The sequence below is a fragment of the Desmodus rotundus genome, chromosome 6 (assembly GCF_022682495.2).
Source record: "Desmodus rotundus isolate HL8 chromosome 6, HLdesRot8A.1, whole genome shotgun sequence".
NCBI classification, from domain to species: Eukaryota; Metazoa; Chordata; class Mammalia; order Chiroptera; family Phyllostomidae; genus Desmodus; species Desmodus rotundus.
The window spans coordinates 90,033,712-90,054,727 of record NC_071392.1 but is presented as its reverse complement, the minus strand read 5'-3'; the positions used below and the strand labels follow the sequence as shown (position 1 = coordinate 90,054,727).

The window sequence follows — 21,016 nt, the reverse complement described above, 5'->3', positions numbered from 1 at the left end:
GTGGTGGATTTGCACAGTCCCAGAGACAGGTGATCACACATCAGTCAACAGGTTTGTGGGAACCAACAGGAGACTGGCTGCCACTGCTATGCTCAGCCTCTCACCCGGCCCCCCTACACACTGGCCCAACTAGAGCTGAGCCTGCTGGAGATGAGTGCGGTGACATCTCAGGGAGGGCTGAAGCAGAAACAAAGGACCCAGAACCACGCAGTATCCCCATTCTGCTCCCTGGGATCAGACACATGCGCTGGACTGTTCATTCTAAATGGACCTTCACCCATGAGTGCCAGTCACACTGCTCATGGGCCCCAGCCCCAGCCTGGCCCCAGCTGGGCCCAAGCCATGCTGAGCTCAGTGTTCTGGCCATGCCAGTCTCCTCCATGGTCAGAAGCTGACATGGCCCCTGTAGATATGACACCTCTAACCACCAGCTCCCAAGAAGGTCTTTGCCAAGCCCAGCATCCTGTGAGCACAGCAGACTGACCACCGGGCCACAGCCCCATCCCCGTGGGCACCTCGGCCCGCAGCCTCCTGCCCAAGCTCCAGATGGATACCTCCTTGGCCCTGCCCTTGTCCAGTCAGCAGTTCTAGAGCCCTGCCCGGCACACCACCACCTCTGCACAAAGGTGCCCCCATTCTTCAATGTCTCCTCCCACAAGGGGATCCACAACAGGAGAGGCCTGGGAGCATCCAAGCCGCTGGCAGCCAGCCCTGCCAGGCAGTGACTCAGAAGGGAATCAGGGAGACACTGCAATCAAGTTTCTTCTCTACCAATGAACAGAGGCTCACAGGCTGCCACAGAACCTAGGGGAAGACCAGCCCTCAGTCTGCCCCTCAGTGTGTACGCAGGGTACTCCTGCCAATTCTCATTCTTTTCTGGGCCAGAGAGCCAGACCCAGCCCTCTGGCAGAGACAGCAGGTCTCCCCTCCAGGTCACTCGACTCCAGGACCACCACCAACCGGAGAGCACCTGAGGACAGCGGGCGGCTCTCTTCTGCCCCCTGGTGGTGGAGAGGCGGTACAGCAAAGCCGGGAGAGCGGCCTGCTCCAGTCGTGGGCCTAGACCGCAGTAACAGCTCTCACTACCCTTCCCAGGGTCTTGTCCTTCTCAGCAGAACCTCAGGCTTGACAGGAGGGGTGCCTGCCTCTGCCACCAGGGCCCCTGTCACAGAGGCCTAGAAAAGAACCATTCTCTAGCATTTCCTGTGCCTTATCAGCTCCTCTCCAGCAGCAGGGGAAGGGAGTGCTGACCTGTTTAATGGGGATGGCCCGGCCACTCCCGATGCTGTCCACCTTGCACTCAGCAGCCTTTTTCTCCCGGTCCAAGTCGGCACCCTTCCGAGACTGGAAGAGAAAAGAAGAGGCATGTTAAAGGGGCCCAGGGTTGGTGGGGGACAGCTGCCCACCTGGAATCCCCAGCCCTCCCGCCCACCCTCGGCCTGGACAGGCCCTAGCAATGGGGCAGGGCCGGGGCGGCGGGACCGGGAAGGAACTGAGACCAAGAGTATTCCAATGGGTTTATTCTTACACACGGCACCATACAGAGCAGCACAGGTCACTGAGCTGGGACCGCCCCTTACAAAAGAGCAAGGACACGAGATACCAAGGGCGTGAGAGGCGCGCAGCCCAGGGGGCTGGGGTGTAAGAGAAGGCAAGGGGCAAGGAGAGGTGGACAGTGGGACTGAGGGATGGCTGGGAGCACAGGGCACGACAACCAGGGACAGCAAAGTCCAGAAGTGAGCGGGCAGTGGCCCATCTGCGGCACAGACACCACACGGCATGTTGCACCGAACTCATCGGCGTGGCCCGAGGGGCACAGTGGATGGAGAGAGAGAGGAGAGAGGCCAGAAAAGGCCTTGCGCCCCTGCCAGGCTCCCGGGGCAGAGCCGCCCCAATGCGGATCCTAGGAAACGGGGAGGCCAAGAGGGGGAAAGGCAAGCGCGTGGCGGTGCTGGCGTCCAGAGCGGAGCAGGAACGCAGAAGTCCATGCAGGAAGGAGCAGAGGAGGGGAGGGGCGGGAAAGCTCCCCCAGGAGCAGCTGGGCCTCGGGTGCTTGGACGCCCCGCCCCTCTGGGCCTCGTTGCCGGGCAGGCGTGGGGCCGAGCTCCCTTCTTGTCCATGCAGCGAGCCTGGCGCAGCGTCCAGCCAGGCCTGGTCCCCGGCAGCCCCCGGCCTTGGGCTCCAGCTTCCTAGCCTTCCCTGGGGGTGGGGGTTAGTGACAAAGGTTCCCGTGGGTCTCTGGAGTGGGGAGCACGGCGGCCGCTTCTCATCTGAGAGCAGTCCCAGGGCCCGGCCCGCCTCCGGCCCCGCACAGGGGACAGTGTCCAGAGGTGCTGTGTGTCACCACCTGGTCTTCTAATTTGGAAGGAGTTGGAAAGGCCTTTTTGTTGATGAAAAGTTGGAAACAGTGGCACATATCTGCAAATATCGAAAGAATAAAGATTTTGGCAAGTTATACTCAAGCCCCGCATAAGTTGGTCAGCACTGGTGAGGGCAGAGCCCCAGGTGCCTGGGGAGAGGCAGCAGCGGGGTGAAGAGGAAGAGGAGGAGGAGGAGGAGGAGGAGGCAGAGGAGGCGGCAGGGCAGCCGGCAGTCTGTCTTGGCCGGCGGGGAATATTCGGGCACCACGTCCCTCTTGTTCACCCAGGCTGCCAGGAGCCGGGGGCACAGGGTGGGGGTAAAGGACTACAGCACAGGGGGAACCTCAGCCGAGGAGCCGGGAGCACTGGGCCCAGGGCCCCAGCCCGCAGCTCCACCGGCAGCACCTACCCCGGGTCTCCACTGGGCACCAAAGCCTCTGCCCCTCCAGCCTGGGGAGAAGGAAGGTGGGTGGGACTGCTGCCACAGGGAGGGGTGGGGCACAGCCTGCCCCAGGCAGACTGGGGAGCCAAAAGGCCCCCCACCACCAGAGGATCCCCGGGAGCCCAGAGGGGCACATCCCCATGGCAGGAACCACAGCAAGAGTGGCCACAAAACAGGAACATGATGTCATGGGGGCGGCTGGGGATGTCCACGGCCATGTCAGTGGGAGGGCCACGAGGGCACCAGCCCCAGAGCAGGCATGGCTCCACTGGGCAGGCAATGAGGGAGATGGGGGTGGTCCCAACAGCGACGATGAGAGGGGAGGTCCCGAGATGCACCCTTAGAGACGGGAGACACGTCCTGAGGCCACCTTGGGGACAATGGCGCAAGTGAGGTCACCATGGAAATAATGGAAGGAAAAAATAAGGTCGCCACCATGAAGATGGAGCGAGTGGAAGGGCCCGCAGGAGGACGGCAGGCGGACGCAGCACAGTGCAGCAGGCAGCAGAGGGCGCAGGGCAGGGAGCACGTAGGGGCTGCGGCGAGGAGGCCGGGAGCTGAGCATCGCGCAGACGGAGGACAGCGTGCCCGGGGGGTGCGGGACAAGCAGCAGAGGAAGGTGGGAGGTTAAGAATGGTGTTGAGAGAGCAGGTGACGGAGGCAGGATGTCAGGGAGCAGGTGCGGAGGGCACAGACGGCGGTCACCGCAAACATAGGCACCCGAGGGCTCGGCAGCGGCAGCAGCAGCAGCAGCAGCAGAAGCAGCAGGTGCGGGCACAAGCAGGCAGCCCAAGGCCCTGTGAGTCTCAAGGGGCGTGAACAGAAAGAAACAAGAAGCTTCGAGTCTAGGTAGGGTCAGGACTGGGAAGCGCAAGGCGTGGCAGCAGCTGTCAGCAGAAAGAGGGTCGGTCAGCATGGACAGGGAGGGTTTGCGTGGCAGGCACAGGGGACAGAAGCAGGCAGACCGGGCAGAAGTGTGCTGGGCAGGGCGGAGGCGAGAATGAATGGGCAAGGCCTGGGAGCGCTGGCTCTGCTGGGCTGGTTCCTGAGAGCCTGGCCGGGGCCTGGCCTGGAGGGCCGGACACAAGGCCAGGCTGAGACCCCAGCCCTGATGCCCACAAGAGGCGCATGGAGTGACGCAGAAGGACAGGGTGATCTCCTGAGAATCCACGCGGCAGCTCACCCACCTGTGACCCAAGATCCTGGAATGGTCCAGCCAAGTCCCAGCTGGAGGGGGAGCATTTGGGGGTGGACACTGTGTGTCAGAGGCCAGACGCTAGGCATGACAGGCGGGTGGCTCAGGACACCTAAGAGCTCAGGGGCTGGGCCCCAAGCAGCAGGAGGCACATGGGCCCCCGGGCGTGAGGTCTACAGGAAAGGGGAAGAACCGACCTATGGGGTCGAAGGCGGGGTGGCGAGGCACAGGCTGAAGACCTGGAGAAGGTGTCTAAGGCTTTGCTAGACCGACCTTAGCAGGGGGAGGAAGCGTGGGGTAACGGAAAAGAGTAGAATGTGGATGGGAGGCCTGGGTCCCGGTTCTCCCTCTGCTGCTAGCGCTTTGTATTGGTGCATAATTTCGAAATGCCGGGAGTCGGGGCAGTGAGCGCAGATGCCCCCAAAGATCCCTCAAGCTGGCTGGAAGGCCTGGGTGGCAGTGGGGTTGGGGGGGCATATGTGCAGGGGGGCAGGTGGGCCGTGTGGACGTGCTGAGGGCCATGGTGGTGGGCTTGGAGGAGCAGTCTGGAAGAACCTGGATGTGGGCTCGGGCACCAGGGAGCCTACTGAGCTGGGTGTCTGTGTGGACGGGGACTGCGGGTGGCTCTGCTCCTGGCTGGGCCCTGCCTGCCGGGTGGAGGCGGCTGCGCGGTGGGGGGGACGGGCACGGGCACATACCGTGAAGATGTTGGAACGCCGCTTGGACTGCTTGCGGATGGGTGTGGGGGTGGAGGAGGCGGCGATGGTCTCGATGCGCAGCTCCCGCTGGCTGACACTGGGGGTGGAGGGGACTGAGGACGAGTAGTCGCCGAAGGCGCTGCCGCCGCCATTCGTGGCCTAAGGACAGAGAGGGCTGCTGAGGGCGGCTTGGGGGTGGGGTCCAGGGCAGGCAGCAGGCAGGGGAGCCTGGCCTGGGGCTCATGGGGCAGTAGAGGGGCCACTAGCTCCCCAAGATGGTGCTAAGGGGAGAGGCAGCAAGGCCTGGAGGCCAGTGGAACCCAGTGGTCACTGCACGGGGCTGCCAACGGTGCCCACCAGGGAACTCATCAGAGGCAATGGCCAGCAAGTCAGAATCAGCGGCAGATGCTGGGGGGGGACTGTGGAGTCTTGGCTCACAGGTGGGTGTGGCACAGGGCTGCAGGTCCCCCTGGCTGAGTGCCCCAGAGTCAGTGACATATGTCAAGGACGCAGGAGGCTGGTGCAGGGCTCAGGAGTTGGGGAGGATGAGGTTAGCTTGAGAGGCGTGTGTGACAGAAGAAGGGACACGGGACAGCTGAGGCCGAGCACAGAGCAGAGCTCTGGCCACTATCAGAGGCAGTAGCAGAAAGGGACAGAGCTGGCAAAGGGAGGAAAGACAGGACGGAGGGATGGGGACAGAGAGTGCATGCCAGTGTCGGATCCAGGGCTCGGAACACACTCAGACCCTAACCTGCACAAGGAGCGAAGCTGTCCCCCAGCCAGCAGGGCACAGTCCGGGAGGGCGGAGCTGCCCAGAGGCAGCGAAAGAAGGCCTGTGTCTCTGTCCCTCCTTTTGTTCTCTACCTGGGACACTCATAGGGCAAACCTGCTGCCTTCTAAAAAGCCAAGGGGAGGCCTCTCTGAAAAAGCAGTGAGGCTGTCAACAGGAAGCGGCGGCCAGGGCGGACCCTTGGCAGAAGTAAAGTGGTGGCTGCCTGTGGGGCCATGCCATCCAGTGCCCCCATGATGGCCCCGGGCTTCCCGCAGAGCACAGGACAGAGTGGGGAACTGAACTTACAGAAGGATGCTCTGGTCCATGTGCTGAAAAACAGGCGCTAGGCCAGGAACTGGAGGGGCGTCCAAGTGGAATCATGGGGGGAATGCTGGCAGAACCAGGCTCAGAGGCGCCCCGATACCCCACACAGCACAAAAGCCACTGGGCCCCCTGGGGCAAGCGCTGCCCTTCTGAATGCAAACACTGACAGGGCACCCTCAGGTGGGGGGCCTGCCCACGCTTCCCCATTTCACCAGGGGCTGGTCCCCTGCAGGCCTCCGAGAACGCCCCTGTGCCTCCTGAGTCCGCTCCATGGGCAGTGGCCCCTGACACAGCCTGGCCAGCACTGACCAGAGCAAGTGTTCTGCCACCTCAGCTGCAAGGGCTGCAGGGGGGGGGGCGAGCGTGGGGGGGTCACTAGCAAGAAGTCACCACAGGGCTGCAGATGAGGCCAGGCCAGCCGCGCAGGCTGCATGAAACTCGAGCCAGGGCTTTCAGACCATCCGCAAGGCGGGAGACTGGATGAGGGGCACACACAGGCACATAGACAGCATGGCGAGGCAGGGCTGAGGTGGGCGGGCGCACAGGGAGCGAGGAGGCGGGCCGCACCTGGTTGATGTGCACGGCCGGGATGGAGGCAGCGGACACTGCCGAGTGGCTGGGGGAGTTGGGCAGTGACTTGCAGGGCCCGATGGCCAGCTGCTGCTTCTTCCGCAAGGCCACTACCTTCTGGGCCACTGCAGGGGACAGCAGAGTCAGTCACCCCTCTGGGGAGAAGGGAGAGCCCCAGCTAGGAGCCGCTCCCCACCCCAGAGCACACAGCCCCGCTGGCCAGAGGGCCCGCCTGGCGCCCGAGTTACCGTCCTGGAAGACGCGCTCCACATTGAGCCCGTAGGTGGCGCACGTCTCGTAGTAGGTGCAGCGCTTCAGGTCTGTGGACAGCTTGCGGGCCCTGCTGTCGTCGATGACCCGGGGGTTGGCGGCACTGATGGCGTCTGTGGAGGCGGGAGGCAGGGTGGTTGACACAGCCTGTCTAGCCTCCAGAGCTGCAAGGGCACCCAGCGGGAGGGCCTCCCGGCAGAGGGCAGCGAGCCGGAGGACACGGGTGTTCGGCCTTGTTCTAGCTCTGCCACCGACTCACTGAGTGAGAACGAGCCAGCCCCTCAGCTAATTCATCTCAAAAACTTGGACCGATTGTCACACCGATGGCAGGATGTAGCTGGGGAAGACCCAGTGGGTGTGGCGCCAGGAAGGGGCCGAAGGGAGCGGGGCTTTGTCAGACCTGCCCACCTGGGGTTCCAGCCCTGCTGGCCCGCTCACCCTGCGTGCCCACCAGCACCATGGGCACCTCGCTGGCGTTGCGGAAGCTGCAGAGGCGCAGGAAGTAGTTGTACACGGTCTGGAAGCTGATCTCATCCTCCAGGCTGAACACAAACACCACTGCGTCCACCCAGGCGGCAAACTAGGGGGAACCGCGCACAATGACCAGCCTCGCCTGACCACGGGTGAACTCCGCACCCCTCTCCCCACACATGCAACGGGCCAGATCTGGGTGGGAGCCTCACCTGGAGCTCAGGCGGGCCTCCTTCATCTCGGATCAGCAGCAGGTAACTCTGGCCATCCACCACAATCTCCTTCTTAAACCGACCCCCTAGGACAGAATGCACGGTCAGGCCCGAAGCGGGGAGCCTGCGGGGCCACGCAGTGAGGGCATGCACAGCTTCCCAGGAGGAGGTGGGAGGACTGAGCAGGGAGAGGAGCTGGAGCCCCGCGCGCAGCGCAGAGGATAAGAGAGAAAGAGAGCGGCGTGACCGGCCTATAACGCTCACCTTCAGGGGACTCCTCCTGCACATAGGTCCCTGTCAGGTAGCGGTGCACAAGGGCCGACTTCCCACTAGACAGGTTCCCCACAATGCCCTGCAGGAGAGGAGGGGGTGACGGGCAGCGCTCAGAGAGCGCCAGAGAGGAGAAGGGGCAGGAAAGGCAAAAACAGCAAGGACTGAGAAGGACCAGCGATGATGAGAGCGAGTGAGTGAGCGAGCGAGCGGGGAAGAGGACCAGCAGGAGGGCTGCCAGGAGAGGCCCGGAGGAGAGAGGGGGCGCCCTCCCCGCCTCACTCACCACTTTAAGCTCCGGCACCGAGCGGCTCAGGGTCCACTCCTGGCTGTTCACAAACGAGTCTGCGGGATAGAAGGCTGCCTATCAGGACTGGGTGGCACCCACACCTGTGCTATCTGCGGCCAGCTTTCTCTTACACCGCCCCTTCCTAGGCCAAGGCCAGAGGACGGCGCTGTCCTGAGGGGACCCTGACCCTCACCCCTAGTTCCCCAGGGAGCAGCAGGAAAGTGGAACAGAGTAGAGACGGTCCTCAGGAAGAAGACTGTGAGGGACACAGGCTCATTATACTGGCCTGGACCTGGGTCCCTCCTCCTCTTACTGCCCCAGCCAGGTAAGCAGCTCCCACCTTGACCCAGACCCGGCCTGGTGCCCCCTGGGCCCAGACAACAGACTTGGGTGGGAGGCAGCTCCAGCAAGTCTCAGCCCAGTCCCAAGCCAGGCTGGGCATTTGGCAGCTGGGGGACCAACCTCCTACAGCAAGTAGGGACAGCTGCCCTGTGCAGGGTGGGGCCACCCACCACATTCCTGCCAGGGTGAAGAGGGAGGAGCCCTTACCTGCCCTGTTCTGTGCCAGGGAGGTTGGTCCAATGGGGAGCTATCTGCTCCACCCAACTGGCCCTCCACCCTCAGCTCCTCCCTTTGGGAGGCCACCACCCTTTCTTCCCCAGAGACCTGCCTCCCAGGCTCTCTGCTGTTCAGTCCATTCTCAAACCAGGGCAGCTGGTCTGACACTGGCGCTGTCCCCGGGATGGGGAGCTCCATGCCACCCAAGCCTTCTGAGGGCCTGCACCACCTTCCTTAGGTGGTAACGGCCATCCTACAACCCTCGCCCGAGCTGTCCTTCTTCCCCGCCCCAGGCTGTCCCAGAGTTGTTGTCATACGGATGGACCAGGTCCACAAGCAGTTCCTAAGCTCATCTGCAGTGACAGCTAGAGAGGAGGGCTCAGGCCCAGCCTGGGAGCTGGGAAGGAGATGTGGCCTAGAGCCAGCGCATGCCTGGAGCCTGGCTCCCCAAGGCCTCACTGCTGCATGTGCCAAAAGTCAGAAAGAGGCCTTCAGCTCTGTCCTCCTATTCCATCGGGCCACGGGGCGAGCGCAGGGACCACCTTCAAGTCCTCCTCTGTCTGCGACGACCACCTTCCAGGACCCGTCACCGACCTTACTTGGGCAGCCCTGCTGTCCCCTGGGCCCCACGGCATGCCCACCTCTCCCAGGTAAGTTCCAGATTTCCCACCCACTCTCAGTGCCGACTCCAACCAGAAAGGACCCCCAGGCCGGACACGTCCCCTTACCGCTCGGCGCGCCCAGGAACCCAGGGACCACGGCCACCCGGGGGCTCCACAGCGGCTCGGCGGGTGCGGGCTCTGGCGGGGGGTCCCTCCGGCGGAAGCGGCTGGTGAGCAGCTTCCAGAGGCCGGTGGCGGAGCGGGGTCGGCCAGGCTCGGGCGCGCCGCGCGGGGCCTCGGCGCCTAGCAGCAGGTCGCGGCGGCTGGGGAAGGCGCCTAGGGAGCTGGCGTCGCCGTCGCTGCGGGTGCGCACCCGGGGCAGCAGCCCGGACTCGGCGCGCTTGATCTCCTGGCCACGGCGCAGGCGGAAGCTGAAGCTCTTCCTCAGAGCCGACAGGCCGCGCCTGGGGCCCGGGGTGGCGCGCCCGCTACCGCCGCGCAGCACCTGCCAGCGCTGGCTGCTCCACAGCGAGGCGCCCCGCAGGAAGCCGGCGCTGCCGGCGCGGCCCAGCCCAGCGCCCGCAGCCTCGGCCTCGGCCAGCTCCAGGCGGTTCACTTCCAGGAACGTCATGCTGGTGGGCCGTGGCCGCGGCGCCTGGCTGCCCCGGGAGTGGCCGCGCCGGGCCGGCGCGGGGCTGGGCGCAGGGCTGGGTGCAGCTGAGCTCAGGCGCTCCGATGGCACTGGCCCAGGGGCCGGTGGGCGGCCGTCGGAGGGGCCCCGGCGCCCGAGACGCGGGCGCAGGAAGCCAAGCAGCAGGCTGCGGGCGCCGGTGGGAGGAGGCGCCGGGCCTCCGGAGCACACGCTCCGCGGCCTTGCCGTCTGCTCGCGCCCCGCGCACAGGGCAGCCTGCAGGGCGGGGGCGGCTCGGCTGGCCGGGGCGCCTTGCAGGTCCAGTGAGTCGCAGACGCTGAGGGCGCGGCGGCAGACGGCGGGCCGCTCCCGGCTGTAGGTGTCCCCCAGCGGCCAGCCCTGCTCCATGGTCAGGGCCCGCGGGCAAGGGCCAGGCCCATGGCGAGGGGCGCGGGGCGGGCCCGGGCCGGGGCCGTGGCCGGAGCTCACGGACCTCCGGCCTCTGGGTCTCTGGGCACCTGGCGTCAGTCGGTCGACTGAGTCGCACAACTCCTCCACCGCGCAGGGGCAAGCCCAGACCTGGAGAGGCCGGGAGCCAGCCCAGCAAGGAGAGAGAGGCGGCAAGCCTGGCCTGGAACACCCAGGAACGGCGGCACTGGGGAACCAGCCTGCTGGGGCAGCCCCTAGAACCCTCAGAAAACAGGAAATTCCAGCCCAGGGCTCCTCCTTGGATTGGGGCAGGTAGGTGAGGCGCTGTCATTAGGAGCAGGCCAAACAAATAACCGTTCTCAGCACACCACACACTGGGGCCCGCTTTGGACACAAGTGGGCTCTCTCAGAAGGAAGGAACTGAAGGCGAAACCCAGGGCTGGAATTACTGAAAGTGTAAACGAGGAGTGAGAAAGTAAGTCATTCGCCCTCTCCGGGCCTCAGTCTCCTTATCTGTAAAATGGGGAGCCTAAACGGAGTGATCCTATCTTAGTTTTATTGAGGCTCAGACATCCTGAGGCTGGGTCACTTGCGAACGGGAGTTGCTGCTGTTGTGTTAATCTGTGAGGCTTCCTTCCTTGATTATAAGGTCATCTAGACCGGGTAAAGTGTTTTCCTTCCTCAGGGCGGTGGAAAAGCCAAAGGTAACCTCTGGACCTGGACCATACAGTTTTGCATAAGAGACTCAACTTAGGAGTCCCTGAAGTCTCTGGTCTGCTGCCCCTGGGTCTCACCTCCTGTCCAGAGGCTGACTGGCGGAGCAGAGGTGAAGCATTAGCCTGCGGTACTGGCTGGAGCCTGGCGCTCACTCTCTCCAAGCCCCTTTGAATTTCACCAGTGTGGGCTACACCAGACACTCATTATATGCAGGGTTCTCCCAGGTCCTCCCCCAAGGCCCTGGACAGGAGCCAGGGCCAGTTTACCCCGATCCAGGGCAGATCAGGAGAAACCAGTTTTGGTAGCGGCAAGGATGAGGGGCTTGCATTTTCCTTTAAAGAGATAATGCTCCCAGGTTTCCTCTACCCCCAGTCCTACCCCACTCCTGACTTCCCTCTCAGCTTCAGAATCCCATGCTCCTGGTCAGAAGCAAAGCGCAAGGGAAAAGTGGCACATTCCAGAGGGGGCTGGAGTGGGGGAATGCCTGAGGAAGGCAGGGCCTCTCCATCCTCGGCGCTGCCAAGTCCCGGGCTGGATCACCGGAGAGACCCTGGGGGTGAAGTGTGATCTCTCAAGACTCATCATTAACAGTGACACCCCGGCTTCTTCCTCTCCCAGTGCGTGGTCTCCACGTAACAGATGTTTCAGCTGAAGGGCCTTTCCCAAGCACCTTCAGGCATGGAGACAAAAACTCGACCCGGGAATCCTGACTCACAGTTCCAAGTTTAAAACTCCCACACTCAATTTCCCTATCGGCACATCTGTGTGTCTGTCTCATACACACAGGGAATCACCAGTCCCCCGAAGAATAAGGCTGCTCGTCGCAAACCCTTCCCCCAAGCCAGTGACAACGCAAGCCCAAGACGGCAGTCTGGGAGCCCTCTGGGGACAGAGGGGGAATCGGGAACAAGGTGCCCGAGAGGGAACTCCAACTGGCTCTCTGGGTGGGGGTAGCAGGATGGGATTGGAGGGGGAAAGGCCTCCCAAGGCGTGCGCGCGGGCGCTGGTGCAGGGAAGACAGGCGGCAGAGCCCTGTCCCAGCGGTGAAGGGACGTCTCCCATTCTCAGAGGACACGCCAGCTCCGAGCTCCCACTCCCACTGCAGGATCAGCCCAGGCATACTGGCCAGTCCCCAAACCCGGACAGCTTCCTCTTCCTCAGGGAGCTGCCAATTTCCTCCCCCTGCTTCCCAGAAACCACTCCTGCCAGGCAGAAACGAGCAGAGGACGGCCCACATATCCATCAAAGTCCAGGGACATCAAGCCAGGAAAGGAGACCGGGGCAGACACACAGCTCTTCCTCATTCTCATCGGCCCCAGTCCGGGACGGGGTCTCTGTTCTGTTCGACAAGATTCTGCCCTAAAGAGAAGCAGCAGATGCGGTTCTGCTCAACACGGCACGGAGGAAAATGAGGGCAGCCCCGCAGAGCTCCAAGCCGGGACCTTGCAAACAGGACAGACAGTCCTTGGAGCAGCCTTCGTGTCAGCTGCCGGTCCTCAGAGTCACAAAGCTACACCTGTTGCTTGGAGGCGAGAGTCACCACAGATGTTTCTGAGGGACCTAGATGCAACGCCTCGCAAAGCCTGCAGTATGCGTGTAGGGTGAGGATGGACCCCCGTCCCTGGGAGCACCGGAAGACTCTAGATGCGCCCACTGCGGGGTGCCGTGGCCTCGCCGCCCTGCCCGGGGTGTGTCACTGTGTGTCTGGGGACAGCAGGAATGCACCGCTGACCGCACCAAGGCAGCTAGGATAAAAAGGCCTGCCGTGCCGTGTAGGCACTGTGGGAACAGAACGCTGGTCCTGAGCAGAGCGAAGGAGGCTTCGGGCCCAGGAATCCAGCAGAACCTGCACTGGTGTCTCCACTCACATATTGCTGGACGATCCGTTGATAAGGTGCAGTGTGCCCAGCTGAGGTCACACAGCCCGCAGGGAGCTGCGGGTGGCCTTTGGGGGCATGGGTAGGGCTGGCTTCCTGCTGACATGGTGGTGCACGTTCACAGCTCAGGGAAAGGCTTTACTTCTCCCTGCAGCTGGGATGGTCCCTGAGCTACATGGGCCCTGACATCGCCCAGGTTCCTCTTGCCCACAAGGTGGCAGCAAAACATCTTCCTGCAGCCCTGGCCGCCTGGGCAGCAGAAGCAGGGGACCCCAGCAGCAGGGCTGCAATCTAAAAAGAGAGGGGAGCCCTGGGCCTGCCCCACCCCACCCCACCCCCGCTTGCCCAAAGCCTCCCCAAAGTCACGCACACTGGAGGCCTACAAGACCCTTGACTCTTTAAAGTGTCAGGAGCTGCCCACCACGACAGTTTGATGCAGAGGCAGCAGCGAACCTTCAAATTCCATCCCCAAAATCACTCACCCCATCTTCTCCATCTTAACTAATGCACAGCTAGGAACCTTCCAGGTGAGATCCTCCATTCCCTCCTCCTCCCCACACCCCCACACCGGATCCATCCAATCCGAGGTCAGTGCCGTTGGCTCCACCTCCTCAGTGTGTTTCAAGTCCACTCTGTACACCCCCTCCTTTGTACAGCCTAGGCGATCTGCCACCCTGCCTGCCCAACGTGCCCACTGCCAATCCAGAAGTGACCTCGGCACTTCCCAGCCTCTCGCCTCCAGTGTCCGCTTGGCACCAAGCTCCTTTCCACCTTCAAATGCCCCAGGCGCCTCTTTGAGCTCACCTCCTGGAACTCACCCCCTCCCCACCTCTGTCAGCCACAGAGCCTCAATCCGAACCGGTCCCCCACCAGCTGAGTGCCTGGCCGCTCTCCATCACCACGGTCACCTAACACTCATCACTCTCGGGTATTTTTCTGCTGTTTCGTGCTCCCCTCTGGACTTCGGCTGGGCTCACAGGAGGCGTATGATGATTCTCTGTGAGTGAATGAATGAGTGAATGTCTTTGCTGAGCATGAATTGTGCGCCCAGGCTTTTGTTCTCCTTGCAGGGAGGGAGGCCAGCTTAAGAGAGATGGGCGCAGGTGGGGACAGTCTGTTGAGGATAAAAACCACAGGCAAAACCGCCGGCACAGACCCCAAGTTGAGGGCGTGGTGGTGCAGGCAAGACGCACACAAGCTCTGGACTTGAGACCTCGGGCTTCAGACTCGGCCCCAGCCCTGCCAGCCGGGTGCCAATCCCCAGGCGGCCACCTTCGCCCCACTGAGGCCCAGGGTCAGCCTGCAAATTAAAGACAACCCACCTTGCCCGTTGAGGCCACACCACCACAGGCGGGTCCAGCACGGGGCCCGGCCCACGGCAGGTGATCAGTCAAAGGAGCCACCACTGCTGGGCAAGAAAGTGTCAGAGACACAAAGTCACACCAGTGCCAGCTCTCTTCAAATCAGACATCGAGTACACACCTCAGCACGTCCACATCTGCTCAGGCGTCCCCTCCATCTCTTCCCCAAGGGACTGCAGGGTTGGACCTCAGAGTCCCCAGGGTCCCCATGGACCACGCCTTCCTCTGGAAAGCGGATGAGCTGTTCCCGCTGCAAGGAGCAAATCCATCTGGTGAAGTCCTAAGCCCCAGGGCCTTAGAATGTGGCCTTACTTGAAAAGAGCGTGGTTGCAAATGGAATTCACTAAGATGGGGTCACACTGGAGTGGGGTGGACCCCGAATCCCATGACAGGTGTCCTCACACAAAGGAGCAATTTGGACACAGAGGCCACCACACACAGAGGAAAGGTGGCCGTCTACAAGCCAAGGAGAGAGGCCGGAACAGACCCTCCCTTACGGCCCTCAGAGGAAGCACATCTTGCCGACACCTTACGTTCAGACTTCCAGCCTCCAGAGCTGTGAGAGCATAAATTTCTGTTGTTTTAAAACACCCTCCCGCTGTTTGCACAGAAATGCACAGAAGCTACTATAGACTCGAGGGGTGGGCTCCGGGGGAGCCAGCAGGTGTGACTGCGGAAAAAAACAGACCGCCCAACCCCCACCCCAGATCATCCCCCCCAGGGCTACTCAGAGGAGCTGGGAATTCTGCCCCCATCTCCCAAGCTCCGAGGGTCAGGGAGCCCCCCAGGGCTGCGTGCCCCTCCTCCCACGGCAAGGCTGAGGGGATCCAGGAGGCCAGGTGGGGGAGTGGACAAAGGGAGGAAGCAGCGTCATCCCAGCCCGGAAACAGCAGCCTTTTGGCCCCGAACTAGCTACTCAGTAACAGTCTCCGTTTTTCTTTTCTGTCTGCAAACTCTGTTGGTAGGTTGGACAGAACAAGACGGTCCAGGGGAAGACCCAGTCCCTCCCTCTGTGCATCCCCACTGGCCTCCTGACCTCGATCCACACCCTGACACATGAGTGGGACCCAGACATGCTGCTCCCTGCCCAGACTGGAAACCGTACACGGGGCCCCCTGAGAACCGTGGGCCCTGCGCCCGCCGCACTTCACCGGAAAGTCCACCGCTTTTCAACAGCCTGTCCCAGAGAGGAAAGGAAGCCAACGTGTGCACATCCTCCTGTAACCCTGAAGGGCACAGCGGGGGTGAGGCTGCACACTGCTGCCTCCCGGAGGGGGCCCAGACTCAGTGTAAAGAGTGGGCGCTCCCTAACAGCGCTCTGCCTCTTCACTCCAATTTTGACACGTATCCTGCATTTCATGTTTTTAAACGGCCTTAAGTCCCACGAGCTATGAATCTGCTTCTCCAGCCCAACGGGCCGCTGCAATACATTCAGTGATGAGGTGGATCTTCATTCCTCAGCCATAGCAGTGCTCTCGTTTACTTTCATCCTATCTTTACAAAAGTAAAATACCTGGCTCAAGTAATTGCACTAATTTCACTCGGAGACGGAGACGCTACAGAAATGAAGCCGCTGCAGACACGAAGCTGCTGCCAGGTGCCCCCCCCCACGAGAGCTGAAGTACAGATGCTCACACTAGGGTCTCAAGTAAAGGGGGCCGAGGGTCAATGTACGCAATCAAAAATAAAAGATTCAGGTCATTTGAGAGTCTAATGCACAAGAGTTTAAAATCGTCTGAACTCTCACCACAGATTTTGAAAACAAGCAGGTCATTTCCCCAGTGGGAGAGGCCCGTATGGAGCCCAAGACTACCCACTGCCCTCAGCGTCCCACCCGCAGGCCCAGGCCTGGGAGGCCGCCTCCCCTCGCCCTGCCAGCTCTGCAGCAGGCCTGAGTCAGCCCTGGCTCCTGCCTGAGATCCAAGCAAAGCCCCCCGGGGGTGGGGGCAGGGCAGACGGGGTCTCTCAAACCTGCCAGCCTCCTCTTGTCTTTGCTGTAAAAGCTACGATTGCATCTGCTCTCTCCTGTCTGGGAACCTGGGCGCCCGCAGGGCAACAGACACCTGCCCCTGCCACTCAGAGCCACCTCCAGCAGCCCCAAGGACGGCAGGGCCCCCTCCGGAGCCCACACAACCAAGACAGCGGCCCCATGGGACACTGCCGGTCACCTGAGAGTAACAGCCACTTATTGAACACAAGAGGCCCCACGCTGGGCACTCTTCTACACATACTGACCCACCGAACCCCCAGAATAACCCATTTTACAGATGGGGAAACTGAGGCAGAGGCGCCACATAAATTGCCTCAAGTCTCCCACTCATAAGTGGCTGATGCTGCCTTCCAACCGAGGCTGCCTGGCTGGCCCCGAGCCCTTGGGCCTCCGTGGCCTGGCAAGGATTCTGCTGACACGGGGCAGCCCAAATTCCATCTTACAGGAGGCCCCTGCCTATCTTTCTTCCTCTGGTACCCACACTGGGGCCACACAGACGGCCTGACCAACAGGGGCCCGCCTTCCAAAAAGACCTTCCCCAAGGTTCCTCCTCACCCACCTTCCAAACAAAGTCCTGCCCCTAGCCCTGCTCTCCCGGCCCTGGATCAGTACCGGGGCTCACACAGGTCTGGGCTACCCTCCCAGGCATCTGCGGCCCTTACAAAGGAGGAAGCTGCCTTGAACGACTACCTCTGACAGCGCAAGGGGACCTATCGAGGGGCTGATGGGTTCATGGCACGTAGACAGAGCCACAGAGCACCCAGGGCAGGCCCACCAGTCGGGGAGGGGAGGCCTGGACAAGGCAGATTCCCCTCCTGAACTGAGATGCAAAGGGGCAGGGCGGGGGGCACCTGACCAAGCCCTCCGGGGCACAGGGCTACCCTGGGTGCAGCCGGTTCACCTGCACATTCTCCTGCCAACCAAAACCACGTGTGCCTGGCCCCCCAGGTGGACTCCTGTTCATTTTCTTAGGTGGGATACTGGAATTACGTTGTGCAGAAGGCGGCACCTGTTCTTTGGGAACGCCTCCTGAAGGGCTCAGGGGGAAACAACTCCATGTCTAGAGCTGCTGACCATGACCGCCAGCAGAAAAATGAAAAATGTGTCTGTGTGTGTGTGTGTGTGTGTGTGTGTGTGTGTGTGTGTGAGAGAGAGAGAGAGAGAGAGAGAAAGAGAGAGAGAGAGAGAGGGAGGGAGAGAGGGAGGGAGGGAGAGAGGGAGGGAGGGAGGGAGGGGGAGGGAGAGCCAATGGGGATCCCTCTCATCCCAAGATGAGAAAATATTCAATATTCTTCTAGCCCTGGCTGGTGTGGCTCAGTGGATAAAGTGCCAGCCTCTAAACCAAAGGGTTGGCCGGGGTTGGATTCCCAGACTGGGGCACATGCCTGGGTTACGGGCCAGGTCCCCAGTAGGGGGTGCTGGAGAGGCAACCACACATTGATGTTTCTCTCCCTCTGTTCCTCCTTTCCCCTGTGTCTAAAAATAAATAAATAAATGAAATCTTTAAAAAATATTCTTCTAATTTCCTCCCCATATTTTAAAAAGTTTTTTTTGTTTTTCATCCTGGATGGTGTGGCTCAGTGGATTGAGTGCCAGTCTGCGAACCAAAGGGCTGCCGTTGGATTTCCAGTCAGGGCACATGCCTGGGTTGCGGGCCAGGTCCCCAGTAGGGGGCGCATGAGAGGCTACCACACATTAATGTTTCCCTCTCTTTCTTCCCCCCTTCCTCTCTAAAAATAAAGAAATTTTTTTTATTTTTTTAATATCATTAGTCCATTATAAAAGAGACACGGAAATTATTTACATGACGAAAGATTTCAGTACTTCCAAGGAATGGGCTGCATCACACGATGCCATTTCAATAGCGATTTATTTCAGTCTACATACTTCCCAAGAATGTCAGCATCTCTAAATAAGAAATAACCCTGGTTGTCTAGAACCACTCGGGTTCCTCCACATTCTTTATCTCCAACTTTCACGCTAACTGGTTGAATCTCTCCACGCTTTCCCTTGGAGCCCGATCCAACAGCTACTATGGTTGCCTGCAATACTTTTCCTTGAGATTTTTCTGGAAGCATAATGCCTCCTTTGGTTACAGTTACTGAAGCACGCTTTTCAACCAGTACACGGTCAAAGAGGGGCAGAAACCTTTTAAGTGCCCGCCCTGCCAGGACTTCAGCCACCGCGGTTCATACTCTGCTCTCGCGCCACTGCCGCAAGGAGAGACCAGCAGTCGGCCCGCAGGACACGGGAGGTTAAGAAATAAAATCTCCTTGGCTGGTGTGGCTCAGTGGTTGAGCGCGGTCCTGCAAATCAAAGGACTGCCAGTTTGATACCCAGTCAGAGCACACGCCTGAGTTGCAGGCCAGGTCCCCAGTAGGGGGCGTGCGAGAGGCAACCACACCTTGCTGTTTCCCTCTCTTTCCCTCTCCCTTCCTCTCTAAGAAATAAAGTAAATAAAATCTTAAAAAAAATTTTTTTTTGTTGTTTTTCATAGCACAATAGTGCATGCCAGCTGAGAAAATGGGCTCTGAGACCAGACTTATGGGTTCAGGTCCTACCTCTGTCACTACTACCAGGCAACTTGGGCAACGCCTTTACATCTCGGAACCTCAGTCTCCTCACCTGCAAAATGGAGTAACACTCCCCCTGCAGGGATGCCCCGAGAATTACAGGCAAGTACGCAGGGCAGTGCCCAGCACCGAGGGCGCACCAACAGGAAAAGGAAGCTCCTCTTTTCAGTATTCTTTCCGACGTTCCAAATCCGATCCTGCCCTCCCCCCTCAGCTCAGAACCCTGTCACTGTGAGAGCTGTCAATCTGGTGACATTTGCAGCACAAACACCAAGTACTAGAGTGTGGGGTGGCACGTTCGCAGAGTTTAAAAACACACCATGCAGGCAATTTCCATAATGAAATCACAACTCCAGTCAAACGGCGTCTCCTGTGCCCGTCAAAGCTGCCGAGCGTTCCTTCCCGCGGCCGGCGGCCACACTGGCTCAGTGTGTGGGAGCCGGACTTTGACCCCTGGTTCCTGACATGCTCTTGCGGCCAACGTGGTGTTTCTTTGGTGTCAACTCCGTGCTACCCAGCCCTGGGTCGCCTGCTCAGAAAAGGGGCCTCCACTGCATCGGGCCGTGCTGTGACCTCCAGCCCCTCGCAGCAGAGATCAGTTTACCCTTGACCAAGTTTTGGGGGCAACTGGGGAAGGAAAGGCTTGCAGCACACTGTAGCAAACCCAGTGGTGACCACTGACCCCGGGATCAGAATTCAGAAGGGACTCGAGCGCCCTGGCCGGTGTGGCTCAGTTGGTTGGAGCGTCGCCCCGTACGTAACTGAAGGGTTTTGGGTTCCATCCGGGTCCAGGCACATACAATCAATACTCCTCTCTGCCATTGATGTTTCTTTCTTTCTTTCTTTCTTTCTTTTCTTTCTTTTTTACGTTTTTAAAATTGTTGTTCAGTATAGTTTTCTGCCTTTTTCCACCACCCTAGCCCTCCCCACTTCCCTCCCGTTTCTACTCCCCCCACTTGTTATTGTCCATGTGTCCTTTATAATTGTCCCTTCACCCTTTCCCCCATTATCCCCTCCCCTCTCTGGCATCCATGCTTCCTTCTCTCCCTTCCTCTCTCTCTCTCTAAAAGCAATGAAAACATGCCCTCAGGTGGGGACACTCAGCTCCCTCTACCTGGACCACACCCAGCCCACCCTCACTTACAAGACCAGAGGGCTGGTGGGTCGCAGCCCCTCACTCAAGTGAGGGTGGGTTTTCTTTCGCCACCGCGAGGAAATCTCGGTGTTTGTTTCCCCCTCAGATCTTCGGGGAGGACGACACCACACTCAGGGCATGTCTAAGGGACAGCTGCCCCTTGGCCCCTTGGTGGGTCTGTGTTAAACTATTTGGACTTGGGTCAGGGTCTCTGTACCCATGCCACTGGCGTCCCCAACCTGGACTCAACTGACCACCACCTGCCAGCGAGGGGCCCGTACCCCCCTGCCCTACACAGAGAGGGCACCTCACTGAGGGACAGGCTTCCTTCCCCCAGAGGCGGGAAGGCTCTCTCAGATCCTGACACCCACTGTCCCCCTACTGTCCCACCCCAAAGGCCAAGGTCACACAGTTTGGACCAGACACCTTCACCCATCTCCTCAGGCCCTGGCAGAGCGAAGGCCATGCACGCTTCCCGGGGAAGCCTGCTCAGCAGGCAGGCAGTGGTTTTTAAAGCCAGAGCCAGCTGACCTGTCAGAAGCCTGAGCCAAAAAGCAGGACTCCCGAGTGTTCAGTGAGCGCCTGGCTCTGACCTGGCTCTGACCCCTCGAGGAGCGATGGGAACTCCGACAGGGAGGACAGAGAACTTGACGCACTGCCACCTGCTTCCAGTGCCAGCAGCTGGGCCCGAGCCAGACAGAGAGCCAGCCTGTTTCGGAGACTCAGGCGGGAGGCACCTCCTCACCCTCCCGCCAGAGGGAAGACACAGGCTCACAAGGAGCATCTGGCCCCACTGTGAACGGCCTCCCCACCGGCCCAGGAGCACCTGCGCTGGGGGGACGCAAAGCTCCTCTCTCAGGCACCTGACAGCCTACAGCCCTACCTGCCCCCTCCTCCTCAGGGCCTGCAGGGGGCCCCCTGGCTGGGAGGGGGCCCTGTGGCAGCACTATGGCCTTGGAGCAGGACAGTGCACCACGATACGGGCGGGGAGGCTCCCTGAGTGACCGCCAGTCCCCAACAGGGCTCCCGGGCTGGGTGCAGAGCAGAGAGACCCCTCGGTCATTGGTCAGGCTTCACCTGCCAGGTTGGTGCTGGGCTGGTGGCTCGGGCTCCACGTCCAGAGGGGAAGCAGCGAGCGAAGCAGACACCAGCTCATGACAAATGCTAGCTAGGACAAGAGCACCACCTGCTCCAGGCCCCACGAGGTACCAGGCCAGGGAAGGCTGGGGTAGGGAGCACCCAACAGACCAGAGCTTTGAATTGGACAGGT

The 21,016-nt window shown here is 60.9% G+C and overlaps 2 protein-coding genes and 1 long non-coding RNA gene across 11 annotated transcripts in view; 1 reads left to right on the top strand and 2 right to left on the bottom strand.

Annotated features, from left to right (window-relative positions):
* AGAP3 (ArfGAP with GTPase domain, ankyrin repeat and PH domain 3) overlaps positions 1-21,016 on the bottom strand; it is a 51,014-nt gene that overhangs the window by 19,892 nt on the left and 10,106 nt on the right. For 3 of the 9 annotated variants that reach the window (XM_053926941.1, XM_053926942.1, XM_053926944.1), the window contains exons 1-9: positions 9,160-10,239; positions 7,871-7,929; positions 7,579-7,666; positions 7,315-7,400; positions 7,070-7,211; positions 6,610-6,744; positions 6,359-6,486; positions 4,696-4,854; positions 1,252-1,344 (exon numbers count right to left, since the gene is read on the bottom strand). In XM_053926941.1, the coding sequence (XP_053782916.1) occupies positions 1,252-1,344; positions 4,696-4,854; positions 6,359-6,486; positions 6,610-6,744; positions 7,070-7,211; positions 7,315-7,400; positions 7,579-7,666; positions 7,871-7,929; positions 9,160-10,072 (1,803 nt within the window). In that variant the 5' untranslated portion in view covers positions 10,073-10,239. Of the gene's footprint in view, positions 1-1,251; positions 1,345-1,503; positions 2,419-4,695; positions 4,855-6,358; positions 6,487-6,609; positions 6,745-7,069; positions 7,212-7,314; positions 7,401-7,578; positions 7,667-7,870; positions 7,930-9,159; positions 10,240-21,016 lie in introns of those variants that run through there. The other 6 variants (XM_024564454.3, XM_045198686.2, XM_053926945.1 and 3 more) reach the window with 5 other exon arrangements.
* On the top strand, positions 7,938-15,767 carry LOC123480181 (uncharacterized). The gene is made up of 3 exons (XR_006656081.2): positions 7,938-9,081; positions 10,230-10,405; positions 15,014-15,767. It is a non-coding gene; the product is annotated as an uncharacterized lncRNA (long non-coding RNA).
* Positions 17,286-20,212, bottom strand: LOC128781195 (10 kDa heat shock protein, mitochondrial-like). Its single transcript, XM_053926569.1, has 2 exons — positions 20,179-20,212; positions 17,286-18,211 (listed from the first exon to the last, which is right to left on the bottom strand). The coding sequence occupies exons 1-2, from the start codon at positions 20,210-20,212 to the stop codon at positions 17,913-17,915; spliced, it is 333 nt and encodes a 110-aa protein (XP_053782544.1). The 3' UTR covers positions 17,286-17,912.